This window comes from Aethalodelphis obliquidens, unplaced genomic scaffold, assembly GCF_003676395.1.
Source record: "Aethalodelphis obliquidens isolate GAN/ISIS:26980383/991018 unplaced genomic scaffold, ASM367639v1 scaffold26, whole genome shotgun sequence".
NCBI lineage: Eukaryota > Metazoa > Chordata > Mammalia > Artiodactyla > Delphinidae > Aethalodelphis > Aethalodelphis obliquidens.
This window is the reverse complement of record NW_020837970.1, coordinates 16,071,740-16,090,185: the sequence shown is the minus strand read 5'-3', so window position 1 is coordinate 16,090,185 and position 18,446 is coordinate 16,071,740. Positions and strand designations below refer to the sequence as shown.

At 44.0% G+C, this 18,446-nt stretch overlaps 2 protein-coding genes across 17 annotated transcripts in view; both read right to left on the bottom strand.

Moving 5' to 3' along the window:
* KIF23 (kinesin family member 23) overlaps positions 1–10,654 on the bottom strand; it is a 33,569-nt gene extending 22,915 nt beyond the window's left edge. For 6 of the 8 annotated variants that reach the window (XM_027123453.1, XM_027123452.1, XM_027123456.1 and 3 more), the window contains exons 1-3: positions 7,360–7,478; positions 5,274–5,343; positions 4,061–4,189 (exon numbers count right to left, since the gene is read on the bottom strand). In XM_027123453.1, coding sequence (XP_026979254.1) covers positions 4,061–4,189; positions 5,274–5,343; positions 7,360–7,370 — 210 coding nt within the window. In that variant the 5' untranslated portion in view covers positions 7,371–7,478. Of the gene's footprint in view, positions 1–4,060; positions 4,190–5,273; positions 5,344–7,359 lie in introns of all 8 variants that reach the window. The other 2 variants (XM_027123455.1, XM_027123454.1) reach the window with 2 other exon arrangements.
* A 22-nt stretch (positions 10,655–10,676) lies between these two features.
* The window catches only part of PAQR5 (progestin and adipoQ receptor family member 5), a 90,029-nt gene continuing 82,259 nt past the window's right edge, over positions 10,677–18,446 (bottom strand). For 6 of the 9 annotated variants that reach the window (XM_027123470.1, XM_027123460.1, XM_027123464.1 and 3 more), the window contains one exon: positions 15,744–15,991. In XM_027123470.1, the coding sequence (XP_026979271.1) occupies positions 15,750–15,991 (242 nt within the window). In that variant the 3' untranslated portion in view covers positions 15,744–15,749. Of the gene's footprint in view, positions 11,180–14,926; positions 15,356–15,743; positions 16,791–18,446 lie in introns of those variants that run through there. The other 3 variants (XM_027123466.1, XM_027123469.1, XM_027123467.1) reach the window with 3 other exon arrangements.

Genomic DNA, 18,446 nt, shown 5'->3' with positions numbered 1-18,446 from the left:
GGGCCTCTCACTGTTGTGGCATCTCCCGTTGCGGAACACAGGCTCCGGACGCGCAGGCTCAGCGGCCATGGCTCACGGGCCCAGCCGCTCCGCGGCATGTGGGATCTTCCCGGACCGGGGCACGAACCCGTGTCCCCTGCATCGGCAGGCTGACCCTCAACCACTGCGCCACCAGGGAAGCCCTGTACTGCTTTTTTTAAACTAGAAAATAACTGTCAATATAATCTCATCTGAGTTTTGTTTGTTTGTTCTTGGCTGTGCCACAAGGCATGCAGGATACTAGTTCCCTGACCAGGGATATAACCCCGGTGCACTGGAGTGGAAGCATGGAGTCTCAACCACTGGATCACCAGAGAAGTCCCTCATCTGATTTCTTCTATGAAATAAATTTTAAATAAACTGTGACCTTTAAAAAAGAAATAATGCTTCAATTATCAAATCTTTCAAAATATGACTATTATTATAAAGCATATCTATATTATCAGAAATATTACCAAACTCCTACTCGGAAAATAAGACTGGGGACTAGGGTATATATTTCAAGGTAAATTAAAATGCCCTAATTATCCAGGGACTGGAGTTCTATTCTTCCTATTTTTGTTATTTTCTAGCTTTATTAGTTTGTAGACATTGCAATTGTTCCTGTAGGCTTCCTGAATTTCTTGCAATTTTTGCTCCATGAATGTCAATGCTATTATCTGGTACATGAGTATTCACTAGAATTTATTATGGATTATAGCCTTTGTCACGTTGTCCCTTTTCCCTGTTTTATAACGTTTTATCTTAAATTCAATATTATGACCCTTATGTTTTTAAAATTAGCAGTTTTGTCCCCCAAAAGGAGACACGTATAGATTAGGACTCAAATACATCATCACCATCATAACAACAACAACTTGCACTTAACACTAACCATGTCCTAAGCACTGCCTTAGCATATTAGTGAATCATCATTTTTACAACCTCTGATGTAGGTACTATCCATTATTATGGCTCATTTTATAACCTGTTAAAGATCACACACCTTCTTCAGCTAAGCTAACTCTCACCTTTGTAGAAGTTTTTATTCCAATCCTGCAAAACAGCTTTAGAGTTCACAGAAAGAACAAAGAATCTTAGAACTGAAAAGATACATACAGGTTAGTGCTGACAGGTCAACGACCTCCAAGTCCTCATGAACAATCCCCACCCTCTTCCAGGTGAAGAAAACTGAGGCAAGAAGGAACTTGCCCAAGCTCATGAAGCTAATTAGTGTCAAAGCCATTTCCATTCCAACACTTCTTCCATTTTCCAGTGTTGCCTTCTGTCAAAAAGCACTGAGAACTGTTAATCCCCACCAAACTTTTAGTACTATTTACACATACATGAAATTAACTCTAATAAAGAAGTAAAATTCAATAAGTCAGTTCTCAACTATTTTACATTCTCAAAGGCCTACTCCTCCATGAAGCCTTCCCAGACCATTCCTTCATGCTTAATCCGTAACTACTGAGTATTTGGCAAACAGGACAGATAAGGTACATATCCCCTAGACGTGTATATTACATCAGGGGAGAGACAATAAACAAGTAAATAAATCTATAGGTTGGGGTAAGTGCTGTCAAGGAAGTATAGAGAGTACAGACCACGAGAGAAGTGGGAGGGGTGCTACTGCTTATGGGGGTAATCTGGACACACTCTCGGAGGAACCGATTTAAGCTAAAACCTAAGGATGAGGAGCCATCCCGCTAAGAGCTAAGGGAAAAGCCCTGAGGCAAGATTCTGGCTTATCGAAGCAATTTAGGATTGTATGAGTACTAAGAGGTGAGGTGGAGAGAGAGATAGCAGGAAGATTAAGCAGGATTGTGCCCATTTAAAAACTTTATTCCTTAGAAGGTTTTAAACAGGAAAATGGTGACCGGAAAGGGGGGCATAAATTAGGATTGGGATTAGCAGATACAAACTGCTATACATAAAATAGATAAACAACATCCTACTGTATAACACAGGCAAGTGTATTCAATATCTTGTAGTAAACCATAATGGAAAAGAATATGAAAAAGAATATATACATATATGTATAACTGAATCACTTTGCTGTATACCAGAAGCTAATACAGCATTATAAATTAATGGTACTTCAGTTAAAAAAAGAAAAAGGAAAATGTGAGGTCTGATTTCTGCTTTAAAAGATGACTGGCTGCTCTGTGGCAATGGATTAGAGAAGATTCAGAGTGGAAGCAGGTGGTCCAGCTGGCTTCAGCATAATCTTGTTAATGTTACTCAAAGTGTGGTCAGCAGGCAGGCCAATGCCCCTCTGAGAGCTGTCTGTCTCCAGTCCAGGGGGAGGTAATTACAGATATGGAGGGTAAATGCTTAGAACCTCTGTAGCCATTTCACACAGCTGCGACATCCCAGCATGTGATCAGTGGGGCTTATCTCTGAACAGATTATAAACCAGTCCTCTGCTGTCTAACTTTGCCTAACAGTTGTCTAACAGTTTCTTGTGGCAAAGCTGCACAAAAGTATCAGTCACCACGCACTGAAAATAAAAAAGCTGCTTCTTCACCACAGTTTGAGAAGCACTTGTCTCCGTAATTAATAACAGGCCTCAGACGAGGGTAGTGGCAGTGGAGATAGAACTGAAAGGACAGTTTCCAGATACACACTGGAGCAGAACTGAAAGGATCTACTAATGAATGGGATATGAGGGGGGACAAGAGAAAGGTAGGGACAGGGTGTCTGGTTTGAGCAAATAGATGGTGGAGGTGCTATTTATTGACAAGAAAAAACAAGGGAGGAAGTGATCTAGAGGGGAAAAAACTCAAAAGAGTTCTTTTGGACATGCCTGTGTGACATCCAAGCAGTGGACGTTCAAGTTGAGAGTTAGAGAAAAGATTTAGTCTGGAGATAAAAATTCCAAAATTATTACCATATCATCAACATGTAAAGCCATGGAAAAGTATAGATAGGGAAGAGAGCCCTGGGTATAGCCCAACCTGGTATTTAGAGGTTGGAAAAGGAGGCGAAGCCTGCAGACAGTGGCCAGTGAAAGACAGAACATGGAGAATTGGAGCGGAAGACAGGACAGTGCTGCTGAGAAATAGATCATAATGAAGACAAAGAGGTGTCCATCACATCTAGCAGCAAAGAGGCCACTGGTGGGCTTTTGACTAGCAATCTCCCTCGAGTAGCGTACACGAAAGAGTGAAGGCAGCTTGAAAGAGATGACACCCTGAATTAATACTTTTTTCTGCATTCCCAGAGTCCATTTCTTTAAACACACCTCTGTCTTACCAATGAGGGTCACTTGCTTAGCATCTGTGCTCCCAACTAAGTTGTAAGCTCCATAAAGGCAAGCACCGTGTCTTACTCAGTTTTTAAAGTCTCCTTCTATGCTCCAGCTTAGCACATGTTTGTCGAACTGAACTGAACTCTCTTTAACATTTTACTAAAAATAAAAACACTTCATAAGAGAGCGATACAAGTATACAATGCCGGGGCTTCCCTGGTGGCGCAGCGGTTTGAGAGTCCGCCTGCCAAGGCAGGGGACGCGGGTTCGTGCCCCGGTCCGCGAAGATCCCACATGCCACGGAGCGGCTGGGCCCAGGAGCCATGGCCCCTGAGCCTGCGCGTCCGGAGCCTGTGCTCCGCAACAGGAGAGGGCACAACAGTGAGAGGCCCGCGTACCGCAAAAAAAACCAAAAACAAAAACCATCAAATATACAATGCCTACTAAATGTTATTTCAATCCCACACATGAAACTATATATATACATGTAACTGCCTAGCACAATCAGATATCATTCCACATTAAACCATTCCTAATATATGCTCTAAAAAGCAATAATTATCCATTACAAGAAATTAATCATCTAAAAGCAATATTCTAACTCCAGTATACCAAAGGTGTGTCTGTACAGCCCAGAAATTAAAGACACTTTTGATATGGTGGTTAGAGTGAAGTAAATAAGTCTTTCAATAAAGTGGAAACACATGAATGTTGTTAAATGGAAAACATGGAAAAGTCATTTAGGAAAGAACCTATCAATTAAAAACAGCTGCTTCCAATAGGAACTACCTCCTTATAGTCTCCATTTCGGTTGAGCCTATAACCCTCAGGAGGATGAAGTTGAACTGTTGTATTACTGATCACCTCTATGCAACACTCTTGCTCTGGGAGGCTCAGTGGGCGTACCCTGCAGTACACCTGAAAATACACGAAAGTGCTTAAAGAACAAAGGTTGACGTTTTACCTGACTTTTCATTCATTCATTCATTCATTCATTCAAACACTTGGTCTCTAAACTTAAGTATATATACTTAAGTTGAAAGCCAAGATCTGCTACCCTGCTACCCAATTTGCTAACTGTCGAATGCAAACAGATATTTTAGATATGAATTTTAAATGCACATGATATCAAAACAATGAGAATTATTTGAAAAGCTGTTAGGATTGTCTGGAATTGGATGTCAAACTTGCCAGCTTAACACTTAATACACTAAGGTGCGCGATCTGAAATATGGTCTTTTTTTTAAATTTAATTTTATTTATTTAATTTTTGGCTGCGGCGCAGGCTTTCTCTAGTTGCAGCAAGCAGGGGCTACTCTTCATTGTGGTGCACGGGCTTCTCACTGCAGTGGCTTCTCTTGTTGCCGAGCATGGGCTCTAGGTGTGCGGGCTTCAGTAGTTGTGCCACACAGGCTTAGTTGCTCCGCATCATGTGGGATCTTCCCAGACTGGGGCTCGAACCCGTGTCCCCTGCATTGGCAGGCGGATTCTTAACCACTGTGCCACCAGGGAAGCCCGAAATATGGTCTTCTTAATCAGTGATAGGGTTGGGGAAAAACTGTTCAGCACTATATGCAAAGCATCTGGTTCCCACAACTCAAATCAAGAGATACATTCCAGTGCCGATGAAGGGAAGATTTAAAAACCCCAGAGCAAACCACCTTTCTTTTATTTGCCATTTGCTTTTAAAAGCAAGTTCCCAAGCCTGCATGAAGAATTCTCCAAGATAGTTGAAGAATATTTTTTCATTATCTAACTTTTCAAATATAATTAGTTATAGGAAGTATGCAACTGAAAACCAAACACTTCATTTTACTGGGCTAATGTATCCTACATAGAAACAAAGTTTCAAAGCTGGAACCAGCCTAAGTAAATTAGTATCATCCTTTCAGCTAAATGCTCTTTGACTCCACTTCCACGTCTCCATCCCTTCCAAGCATAAGCATAAGACATAAAAGGACTGAAGAAAGAAGACACACACAAATTCACAGGGAGAGCTTACCCCAACGGGGTCTTTAAGACTCGTTTGGGATCCTTTTTTCACTGGTGGTTTCTTGGGTGTCTTAGTTCTCCTGGTCATAGATACAAAAACATTTCAGTTCAACACTAACATATAAAAACTTCACCTGTAATTCATACAGAGATGACCTTCCTAGGGTTTATAAAATTATTCTTTAGCAGTTCCACAACACTATATCCCAAATAACATGAATAAGAATAAATTTCCTCAGTAGAAGAGTGTTTGTGGCATGGATAACCCAAAAGTAATTAAAATTTGGCTTAGGAGACATTTTTGCTACTAAAAAAGAGATAACAGGCCCCAAATGGGGTCACCTGTGCTAAGCCCCACATCACCAAACTGAGTCTTCTTACCTAACTTATAGTTCCAACCTCTCCCAATAGAATCTTAAACCAGTCAATCTGGAATCACCTGGTCAGCGCTAGTGAGGTAATCTGCCTGATAGACCCCCGCCATCCACTAAATGATGTTCACCTTGCCACAGACAATCCACTCATTGCTAGTATAATTCCCTTGTTCCATCCCCCTCTGCCTATAAAAAAACTTCCATTTTGTACAGCTCTTAGGAGCACCTTTCTGTGTGCTAGATAGGATGCTGCCTGATTCATGAATCATTGAAAAAAGCCGGTAAGATCTTTAAAATTTACCTAGTTGGATTCTGTTTTTTAATATCTATTTATAGTTCTGTATGTAAAATAGCTTATTCTCTTGAGCAACAATTTTACAGACACTACAAATTTGAAAAATCTACAGATAGTTGACCACACTTATCTCGAAAGTCATTTACGTAGGTACATAAGCACACACGCCGTGCCAACAGCCCACTGCCAAGGCAGACTGACAAGTGATTAACTTCAATAAATTATAAAAATGCAGATGGAGGAATCCATTCTTTCATCAAGATTTGTCTTTACTTTCAAGCAACAAGGGATTACTGAATTCTCAAAACTATCATCCTTTGTCCTCAAAATGTGGTCCCCAAACTGCAATTTCGTGCTCTCTTAAGTAGGGACAGTAGAAAAAGATATTTTGCTTTATTCACCATTTCTCTAGCATGCCACTCTCCCCTTTCCCCCATTTATCTATAGACTAGAAAAACATTTAACACTAAGTGAAATTACTGGCTTGGATTTTAGGTTATTAAAATACTTCTTCAACCCCTTCCCAGATGAAACAAGCAAAGTCGTGTTTTAAGTGCAAAATATTACGGTAGGTTTACTTAAACTCAACATTTTTCCCCAACGATTTCGACTTTAGCCTCTTAAGAAAACAAGTTGCCTTTGCAAACGACTAGCTACGTGATGGTGCTAATTATAAAGGCAGCCCTCTTCTTTGCACAAGTATTTCGTTACCCAGCAGCAGTCAAGGAATTAGGCTGAGCTGCAAACGTCACCGACTCCGTGAGGAATGTGGGCGTCGGCTTTTGTGTTGGCGGCGGGGCTGTCTGAGACCCAAGAACAGAGCAAAGTAACTGGCCTTCACCCGGGGGTGGTCGCGGCCCTCAGGCTACCGCGCTAGGCTAAGAAAATCACGCAGTGCGCTCGGACGCCGGGGCTCTCCGGGGGCTGAGACCACCTACCCAACCCCAACTCCAGGACACAACACTCGGCGCACCCATGAGACGACCCCCGGCCCGCACTAACTCCGCAAAATGCAACCCGTGGGTGCGGGCGGCCGGGGATGGAAAGGGAAACTTAAGAAAGGGTTGAGGCGGCGGTCCCGGAGCCAGGTGGAGGGCGACCTGGCTAACCCGAACTGGGGTTGCCGCCCAAACTTCCCCCTCCTCCCAACTTGGGGCCGACATTTCCTGGCCGAGTGAAGCGAGGGCGGCGAGCCGGGCGCCCGACTCCGGGCGGCGGGGAGCCGGACGGGGTCGACGCAAACGGGCTCTCCGCGCCCGGCCCCCCCTGGGCGGTCCTGACGGGGGCTCCCTCCCACTTTGGGGGCCGCGGCCCGGGAGACGCGAGGCTCGGTACCGACGGCGTGTCCCGAGGCCTACTGCGGCGGCAGGAGACGCCGGCCGCGGCGGCAGGAGACGCCGGCCCCGGCTCCGCGGCCCGGTACTCACGCTGGCTTCATGGCAGCAGGCTCCGCGCTGCCCAGACGTGCAAGCGGGACGCCGGACTCGGTCGGGCGGGCTGGCGAGGACGGCGGGCCGCAGGGACCGGCCGGGGGCACCGGCGCTCGGCAGCTCAGGCGTGGCGCTCAGAAAAGCCTGGAGAAGCAGCTCCGGGACCAGGTGAGCTCGCGCCCGGCGCATTTCAAACGGGCCAATCAGCGCCCGCCTGCGGGAAAGGGGCGTGGCCTCAGGAAGCGCCTGCGTCTCCCGGAGAGGCGCTCGTCTCCTAGGCGACCGACGCAGAAAGGTCAAAGGCTGTCTGCGTGTCTGGGCTTCAGGGCTGGAGGGGGAAGCGGAGCTCAAATATTAGAAAATACAACCCCTTGAATTTTCTGAGGAGGACACTGAGAGTTTCTTCTCCCACAGCACAAGAAGTCCAGTGGAAGGGCAAATCCAGGGTTGATTCATAAGTCAGCAGTGTCGTTCCGGCCCAGGAGTGTCCTATCCTTGGGCTGTACCCTGCGCAGAGTCTCAGACTCCCTCTCTGGCTTCCAGAGCATCACAACACCTTGGCTTCCTTTCTGTCTCTTCCTCAACCTTCCTGGGATCTCCCTCTCTAAAACCTCCAGCTCTTTCCAGAACCAGTCTTTTCTAAGATGAACTGATTCTATCTCACTTCGACCTTTGCGCCTAAACCAATGACTATCAAATAGGCATCTACATCTGTGCTCTCATGGAACTGTAGTCCCATCTCCTCAACTTCCTATAGGACCAGACACCAGTAAGGATACACATAATTAATATCCTCGGCCCATAATGTTCCACATAAAGATGGTTCCAATCTCTGCTGTTACAAACATACAGTGAATAAACTTGGAAATTCATCATTTTACACAGAATGGCTGTGTTAAAGAGTATATGTGTATGTAATATTTCACAGGTATTGCCAAATTGTCCTCCATAAAGGTTGTCCAAAGGCACAATCCCACCAGCCATGTATGAGACCACCTGTTTCTCCACAATTCTCAGATAGCAAAGTGTTACCAAACTTTTCTGTGACTGTTGATCTAATAGATGAAAAAAAGTCACCAGTTTAAATTTCTCTTCTCTTATGATGAATGAGGTTGGGTGTCTGTGCCTGTGTTCAATAGCCATTTGTGTTTCCTTCTTTGAGAACTACGTTCATATCCTTTGCCTTCTTATTCTATTGGGTTTTTCTTATTGATTTGTAAAAGCTCTTCACATATTAAGAAAATTGGTCCTCATCCAAAATCTGAGTTCAAAGATTTGTATAGTTCATTACTTGGTTTTTATTTTAATTAGTTTATGTTGTTTTGTGACAGCTTAAGAAAAAACTTAAGGTAGCCAAATTTATCAGCCTTTTCTTTTGGGGCTTCTGTTTTGTGCCATACTAGAAAAAAGTCTTCCCCGCTCTAAGATAAATTTTTTAAATCTTTTATTTTTCCTAGTGTTTTTATTGCTTTGTTTTTTATGTTTAAGTCTTTGAACCATTAGAACTTTATTTGTTGTCAAATGAGAGGTCTGTATTATTTAGGAATTGGGCTGGGCTGCTGGCCACTTACCTCTTAATTACACTGCAGCCTGGCTTTGGCCTCAGTCTTTCCACTGGAACTCTTCTCACCAAGAACACCACCTCACGGATGCTAAATCTATTTGATCCTTCCCCACCCTTATCTTACTTGACCTCTTAACACACTAAAAAAATTTTCCATTCCTCTCTTCCTGTGCCTTTGTTTTACCTCCTAGCTTTCTAACCCCTCTTTCTCAGCCTCATCTGTGAGTTCTTTTTTCTCCCTTAAATACTGTGGCTTAGGGTTTTCACCTGGTGGTCACTAGCTGTGCCCTCTCTGCAGGCACTCCCAACCATTCCTATGACCTCACATTTGCTCTTCTGAGCTCCAGAGTCATATGTCCAACAGCCTACTGAATTCTCCACCTGGCTGCCCCACAGGCACCTCACACCTAACACATCCTGATCTCTTCCCCTGAACCTATTCTCCCTCAGTGGATGGCATCACCATCTATCCACCCACCACAAGGTACCATCTCTGCATTCTGCCTCTCCTTCTGTTCCAACGTTCAGTCACCAAATCCTGACAATTCTACCAACTAAATAACTTTCAAACCCCTCCTCTCTGTCTCCTCGGCCACTACCATCTCTTGTCTGGATGACTGCAACAGTATCATCCTAACAGGCTTCCCTGCTGCCATCTTCCAATCCTGGTTCCATTTTGCAACCAGCTCACCACTAAATCACAGATCTGATCATATCATTCCCCTGCTTGTAATACTACAGTAGTTCCCATTGCTGGAGACCCTCAACAGGCCCTGGGGCTCTTCCTCTCCAAGCTCATCACCTATCATTTCCCCTTGCATCCCCCCAGCCATGATGACCTTCAGTGCCCTGAACACACTGGGCTCACACACCATTCCCTCTGCTGTTAAGCTCTCCTTCCTCCCTTCCTCTGACAATGCCTCCTTACCCTCAGTTCTCAGCAGATCTTCTGCCAACGACCCTGCTCTGGATGCTGGACCCCTGTTCTCTATCCACAGTGCGCTGCACTCCTCCAGTCACTGCACCTGTTGATTTGCTTCGGAGCTCGCATCCCAATTTTCAATCGCTGCTTATTAGTCTCCTCTACCAGCTTATCCCCACATCCTCAATAGATGGCGCTGTTGCACCCCCTGTGCCCAGCAATGAAGACGTTCCATACATGTTTGAAGGAATGAATGAACCCATCCCTTCGCAGAACACCCCAATGGAGGGCCCAGTTACAATACACCACCCCCAGCTTTTCTTTTGGCCAGTTTCTTGTTCCTCACTCATCTATATCCTTATTAAAGCTCACTGACTTAATTTTTAATGCCAATCCATTATATCATTTTCTCTGTTCAAAAATGGTCAAGCACTCCCCACAGCTGGTAAAAGATTTGCATTTTCCCCTAGAATTAGAGATCCAGACCAGGGTGAGGGTAGAAGAAGGGTAGAGAGTACAACTGGGAGACTTTTTTAAAGATCAGGTTTATTGCGGTATAATTTACGTGCAATAAAATTCACCCTTTTTATTTGTCCCATGTATATATTTGACAAACATACACCATCCTGTAACCACTGCTATAATCAAATGTATAATATTCCCATCACACTGAAAATTCCTTGTGCTGACCCTTCGCGATCACCTTCCCCTATCCCCAGCCCTTGGCAACCACTTTTCTGATTTCTTTCCTTAGATTTCTGTCTTTTCCAGAATGTCTCTTTTTTAACTCAGCATAATGCTTTTGAGATTCTATCCAAGTTTTGCACCTGTCAATTTTTTCCCTTTTCTTTGCTGATTAGTATTCCATTGTATGACAATCTACCCATTCACTAGTTGATGAACATTTAAGCCGTTTCCACTTTTTGGCGATGATGAATGAAACTGGTATAATTATTTGCGTAAAGTTATCTATGTAGACATAGATATTTTCATTTCTCTTGGGTGGGATTGCTGGTCTTGCGGTCATCGTAAGTTTAACTTTATAAGAAACTGTACTGGGAGGATCTTATGCAAATCACTGAAGAGGGGTTGATACTACAGAGATTTGAAACCATAATTAACCCAATCTCCCAGCTAAACACATCCAGCTGTGAGAACCTAATAACCAGCAAGCACCAGAAATTACCAAAGCCCAGAGTGTTTGAGGAAAGGTGGTAAGCTGGAGACAGGATGCCTGTGAGCATCCAACACACTCAGCACACCCAAGGCTTCAGTGGCTTTGGCAACATAATCTCACATCCCCAGGCCATGTGACTCTCTCCCCAGGCCATCTGTAAAATGAATGATTGGATGTTAATGCCTTACATGCTCAAGCAACAACAACAAATCAGTAAAATCAACAAGCTTGGGGGAGGGTGTACAGTTGATACAAAAAACCACAAAAGATCTGAACAGAACTTCAAATGAATAACATACACAGAAGGGGAGCTATCACTTACCCAAGGTATTTAGACTATTTAGACTAAGTATATGCCCTCAGGCTCAAGACAAAAAAAACTTGAAACATATATTGAATTCTAATTACTTGGCCTTTTTGAAGACATGGATTAGTAGTTCTGAAAGGACATTCTGTACATTCCAGGATTGAGCAAATAAGTAAATACATTGTGGATAATGGGAACCAAGTTTCTCACTGTTAGAGAGTAATATAAATATCGAAAAGGGGAAGGGTGAAAAGTACCTGGGAATTCTTTGTACTACTTAGCAACACTTCTCTAACTATGAAATTATGTCCAAAAAAAAAAAGAGAGAGAGAGAGAGAATGGTTGGACTATATCAGTGCTTCTTAAACTCGCTTATGGTATTAAAAATCACCTGGGGCTTCTGAGAAAAATTCAAAACTCCAGGACCACGCCCACCCCCAGCACCCTCCGTGAGTCTTCATCTGTGCATCTGCGCCCTGCGCATGTGCATTTTACATCATCACACACATTTTTTAAAGGCTAGATTAAATTTTCTTTGAGGCTCGCGGTTCCATGCTCTGGAGGAGACAACATGTAAGCCAGTTTTAGAAACCGGTTTCTCAACACGGAGAGAATGTGTGTGACAACCATTTGCTGAAGTACGTTTATTACAGAGTTGAAGAATTCATACAAATACCAAGGGGCCATAGGAAAACCCCTTGGGCAATCTCCCGGGAGGAACATTCAGGAGAAATTTCATAATTCTCTGAGTCATGCCGATGTCTTCTGGAGCTATACATTTCAGGAATGAGTGGCCTGATTTCTATCCTTCCAATAAGACAAACGCTTACTGGCCTTAGGGCCTTTGCACTTACAGCTACCTGGACCTGAAATACTCTCCCCCACGTGCTGGCTCCTTCACCCATCAAGTCTCTCCTCAAATACCAGTTTATCAGAGTGCCCATCCTATCTCAGCTGCCCCACCCCACCCCTCCCTAGTCCCTCACCAGGCTTCTTTTCTTTTCTTTTTTTATAAATTTATTTATTTATTTATTTTTGGCTGTGTTGGTTCCTTGTTGCTGCACGCGGCTTTCTCTGTTGCAGCCAGCGGGGGCTACTCTTCGTTGCGGTGCGTGGGCTTCTTTTGTTGCGGAGCACAGGCTCTAGGTGTGCGGGCTTCAGTAGGTGTGGCTCGTGGGCTCTAGAGCGCAGGCTCGGCAGTTGTGGCGCGTGGGTTTAGTTGCTCCACGGCATGTGGGATCTTCCCGGACCAGGGCTCGAACCCGTGTCCCCTGCATTGGCAGGCGGATTCTAAATCACTGCACCACTAGGGAAGTCCCAGGCTTATTTTCTAAGCACTTACCATTACCTGAATTTATCTATATCTCTTGTCCTACTGACTGACGTAGAACATCAGCTCCATGAGGGAAGGATGGTTTGGGTTTTGTTCTCTTCTGTATCCCCAACTCCTAGGACGGTGTTTGTTCTATATATACCAAGCACTAAATAAATGTTCACTGAATGACTTAACAAAACACACGTACAGGAATCTATTTCTCATGATGAATGAACATGTTTGCAGTGGGGTAGGTGAAATATAACCAAGACAAGTAAGAAACGGAAGGACTTTCCTATAATAAATACATTTTATTTTATTTTTTCTTCCACACAGTTTAAGAAAACCAGACATTAGTATAAGTTGGAAGAACATCTCTGAGTTTGGACATAGGTCTCTGCCTTTTCATCCATAATGGATTGTCGACTGGAAAATCAGAGGCTGGCATTCAACAATATGTTATAAAGTGTTGTTATACAGTGTTAATAGCTGTTTCATATAAAAAGGGTACCATGCCCACAACAAATGTGGGACACAGCAGATCCAAAGGAAAGTTTTCTCCAATGCATCCGAAAACAGCATCATTCTTCCCCACCCTACCTTCCTCAGAACATCTCCTGGGAGCTGAGTTCCTTCCACAAAAAACACTTTGAGAAAGATTGCAGCAGACCAAATATTTAAATCACTTTGTACTCAAAAGGCTTCTAAACATCCCACTTCTAATTCTAATCAACGACAAATTCATGTCCTTAGAAAGAAGAGGGAGAATTCCTTTCTAAGAACTGAGCAAAGGAAAATGAAACTCTGGGGCAATTGACAAAATGGCCTCATTCAAACATATCTGAGTTTCATCACAACAAAAATGACTGGCAAATTTTTATAGTAGTGTTTCTCAAGGAGGAGGGGGAAGAAATACATCTCTTTAGGAATTCTCTGCCCCGTCGCTCCCCCGCTGCCTTTGGAGACAGCAGTTTGTAACACTGTCCAAAAGTATACAATGGGACTAAGTTTACCAAACTTATAAAAACGTTATGAAACACCTGGTCTTATTTTGTAGATCTGACATTTCATTTTCATCATTAGGCACGCTGAAAAAGCAACGTAACCAAAGATTAAATTAAATAATCTAAAAGTCCTTCAAATTAGTCACCCGTTATCTTTCACCTACTTCTGAGCTAAATGAAGAACCTTATTTTACTCTCTATAAACAAGAGAATTTAAAAGCCTTCATGCCTTTGGCACTACTAGAATGGAGTATTTAAACTTTGTACCTTTGTTCACCATAAGACTGAAGTTACAATAACATGAAACGGAAGCCCACAGACCCTGCTGGAGTAAGATTCCACTAACAATGTCAGCCTCTTGCCAAAAAAACAAATTTTGTCATGTAGCTGGCAATGAATGTACCCCAAATTTACCAGCCCATATAATTTTATCAGTCTACCTTCCCCAGAGGAAGTAAACAGATAATCAAATGAATGAAATCATATTTCTTGACCACTCGCATCCAATGGAAATTGTTACTTGTCCTCAGAAGATTGGACGATGATCTATTTATAAGGCCATTCGAGTGTCTGTGCCAGTAAACCATAGAGGCAGTATACTAAGATATGGGGGTGCTCCACAGAGGCAGTACACTAAGATATGGGGGTGCTCCTGAGTCAGCGAAAGAGGATCCCGCATTGTGATGGATGGCCCCTTAAGTCATCAGACAAGTGCACAACAGGGGGTGATGGGCTTCTGTTAAAAACTGTTTTGTGTCAGCATTTCTGTACTCTCCGGAAACATCATGAAACGGTGAACTTTAATTAGTGATGCAACAGGTGAGAAAATACTCAGTGTTTTGTAATACTCCACAGAGTAGAAAGCAGGGGACACATTCTTAGGTGGTGGGTTGCTAAAAGGTAGACCAATCAAAACAAAGCTGATAGGCTCAGTACCTTCTGGAGTTTGTGACATCAGCATTTCTGCAAGTTTGGCCCATGGCCCTCCTGACTCAGAATCACCTGGGGGACTTTCTCCAGTGTAGATTGTCTCCAGGAAACCAACATTTTAAACCAGTAAAGCAGCATCTCCTGATTTGCCTGGGGAATCTACATCTGTCACAAGCTCACCGAGTGTTTCCATCCCTTTGGCAAGGTCTTTAGCATCCTCTGCACGTGAACACGAAACCCAGCAGCATATATGAAATGCTGAAGCAACATCAAATGTATAACCTCCCCAAATATCGTGATGTCATTGGCTTAAAAGGTGACAGACAAGCACAACCAATTGGGATCGACTCAGCCAATGCCCACTGGGCAACACATTTTTCCTGTGCTGCGTAATACTTGGCAGCATCAAACTGGTGACAAGAAAACAGAGCAAAACAGAACACATAACACTTAGCCACAGGCTGTGGACTTGTAAGAAAATCCAAATCTATCATGACGTGGGAACCTTGCATTGTGAAAAAGAATGTACTTGTAGGAAAAGAGGACTCTCTTTCTGTTCATTCCCTTCACTAGGTGGGGAAAGGAAGAAGACCGCTCCCCAAGCCAGGTTTCTTCATTCTGGAATTGCCTTCCCAGCCCCCAGGGCTCCCACAGACCCAACTTACTCTTTCTCAGGTTCCCCTACTGACCTTTCCAGCTCATTCTCTTCCCACTGTGGGAGCTCCTGGGAGAGGCTTTGTGACATGAAACTCATCAGATGAAGCACGTTGCATTCTGCAAGAGTAATACTACAAGGGTCGTAAAGCTTAATCCAACTATTTCATAGTAGAGCTACAAGGGAGGTATGCTTAATCCAATTGTTTAAATAGGATTGGAGAACTCACTTTAAATAAATTAAAAACTAAATGAAATATTAATGATTTGCCTGAATAAGGACTTACTTGAACCCACGTTCCCCTTTTAAAACCACACATACGGAACCAATGCACGTCTAGAGAAATGTCCCCATGTCAATACCTTATTGACATGAATCCATTCAAAAATGCCAAGACACCAACCATTATAAATATCTTAGGCCACTATAAACTGGTACCTTGACACTGGCTTATGGTGGTTAGGAAGTTGTAGCTTAATGTTGACACTTGGCACAAAAAGCTTATGGTCTGAATTATGTTTCTTTTTTATGTAATTCTGGCTCAGGAATCCGATACAGAGCAGCTGAGAAATAAATTATGTTGCTGAGGCTGAAGATGAGGCACAGAAGTATGGCTCCGGCTATCTGAGAGAACAACAGGGGCCTGGAGTGGGCCAGGAGCCATTCCCTCCTTAGAGTCTTGTCCAGAAGGATGGCTTCCATCTGCATGTGTGTGGCTAGGATCACACACACATGAAACAGCTGGTGACTATGACCTATAGCAAACACACAAAAGACCACCAAGATCAGCAATAAAATAGGAACGGATTGATACATGCTATGGCATGTATGCTAAAAACACTATGTGGTGTGAAAGAAGCCAGATACCAGAGACCATAAATTGTATGATTCCATTTATATCAAATGTCCAGAAAAGGGAAATCCACAGAGACAGAAAGTAGAGTAGTGGTTGCTTCAGGCAGGGGTGGGAGTTGGGATTAATAGTACATGGGCACAGAGGATCTTACTGGGGTGATGAAAATGTTCTAAAACTCCTATATGGTGACGGTTGTACAATGTGGTAAATTTACTAAAAAATCATTGAATCATATACTTGAAATTAGGGTATTATGTAATATATAATATGTACTTTAAAAATTTATTTTTAAAATGTAATATGAGAAAAATAAAAGGGCCATCAGAGCAAACCAAATCCATTTTTAAAACAACTTATCCACCAGTCCTGTTTTTCACACGAAAAAGTTCTGCCAAAGGTTACCTCTTGAGAGCTGTCACTGATCAGCTCAGATTCTGACTTCAATCCCAAAGGAGAAGCCAGCCAAATTTTCTGTTGGCCTCTTATGAGGTGCTCCTCTCCCCACTGCTGCTTAATCCCAGACACAACCAGGGGCTCTTCCTCTCCGATAACTTACAGGACCCCAGTCACCATGTATGCATCCCCAGAGGGTGGGAGTCCAGTGCAGGGTGGTTGGAGTGAGCAGGGATGTGCTGACTTGGTGATTGGTGAGAAAAGGAGTCCATTGCCCAGGGCTGGGGATTGCTTTGGGGGACAGCCTGCAGAAACCATGTTTCATGGGCTGAGTTGTATCTCCCCCTCCCAAATTCATATGTTGAGAGTCCCAACCCCCAGTACCTTAGAATGTGATCATATTTGGACATAAGGTCTTTAAGAGACAATTAAGTTAAAATGAGGTCACTAGCGTGGGACCCACTCTGATTGGTGTCCTTCTAAGAAGGGGAGATTAGGATGCAGACATGCACGTACACAGAGGAGAGACCATGTGAAGAGAAATGGAGATGGCCATGGGCAAGCCAAGGAGAGAGGACTTGGAAGAAACCAACCCTGCCGTCCCCTTGATCTCAGACTTCTAACCTCCAGAATTATGGGAAAATAAATTGCTGTTGTTTCAGCCACCCAGTCTGTGGTTCTTTGTTATGGCAGCCCTAGCTAGTACGACACAAGAGTTAAAGATTCTCCTTCAGTTAAAAAAAAAAAAAAAAAGAATTCAGTGTTGTACCCCCAGGACTTAACCCAGAGTAAGTATTCAATAAATGTGTCCACAGAAAGGACCAGCCTGGCCATCTGCCCAACTGAACAAGAACAGAGTCAGGAATGAGGATGTAGGAGAGTTGAGTAGGTGGCCAATGAGTTCCTTAGGGCAGGGAGCTGCCAGCACTCCAGACTGCATCCCCCAGGGAGGAAGTGTGTCTGGAGGGGCCCCCCCTGCCTCACTCAAGCCATACTACTGGGCTGTATCCAATTTCCAAATCTGTGTGTGATGCAATGAAGTGGTTCCTTATCCAGCGAGAGCCATGTACTCTAAGGACACAGGGCCAAGCAGAAGGAGGTGATCAGCTGTGCTCACCAACTGAGGCACAAACCTGTCTCTGTTAGGGCAGGAGATCAAAAGACAGAAGAGCCACGAGCACTGAACAGATGTGAAATGTGCCTGCAGCAGGAAGAGTGATTTCAACAATCCCTCCTGGCAGGAATAGGGAGGAACTTCCTGTGGGCGTTGGAGAGGGAGCCCAGCATCTGACTGACTGTTATTTAGGGACGGAGAACTTTCCAAACCCTTTGTTAAAGATCTGTTACTAACTGCCCATCTGGCCAATTTCCCCCCATTGGAGTGTCTTTCTGCTCTAGGCCCGAGAGGACAGGATAGAGGTGAGTCAATAAAATGTTATTAAGAAGCCAGAGCTTGCAAAACAAGGCCCCCCCACCCAGACTTCGTACGCTACCACCTCTGTTTCATCTGGCTGGAGCTGGGGCGGTGGACGTGCTGGGCAGGTTCCTTAGGCAGGTTCCAATCCCCTGGCCCTCTCATCTCCCTCCTTTTTTGAAATCTGCCCTCTAAGTATTTTGCTCATTGTAATCCCTTCTGGCAGGAGAGAAGAAGTAAAGGAGATGAAACTCTAATCAGAGCAAACAAAGAAAAATCTGGCCATGTGTCTTGGGCAGAAGATGGAAACCCACGGACAAAATGGGCTTGGGGAGAACCGAGGTTCCTGCCCGCCACCTGGGAGTGAGGATCTGAATCCCCATGGTATTGATAGCTTATCTAAGGAGGTCTCATCCCAGGACTCATCAGCCTCACCAGAAGTGGCCCAAGGGTCCCTCCTCCAGCCAGTCCCAGAGCCAGGGTGGAGGAGACACGTTCCGCAGTGCCACCCACTTCCCTAGACAGAGAGGAAGGAACCCTGCCAGCA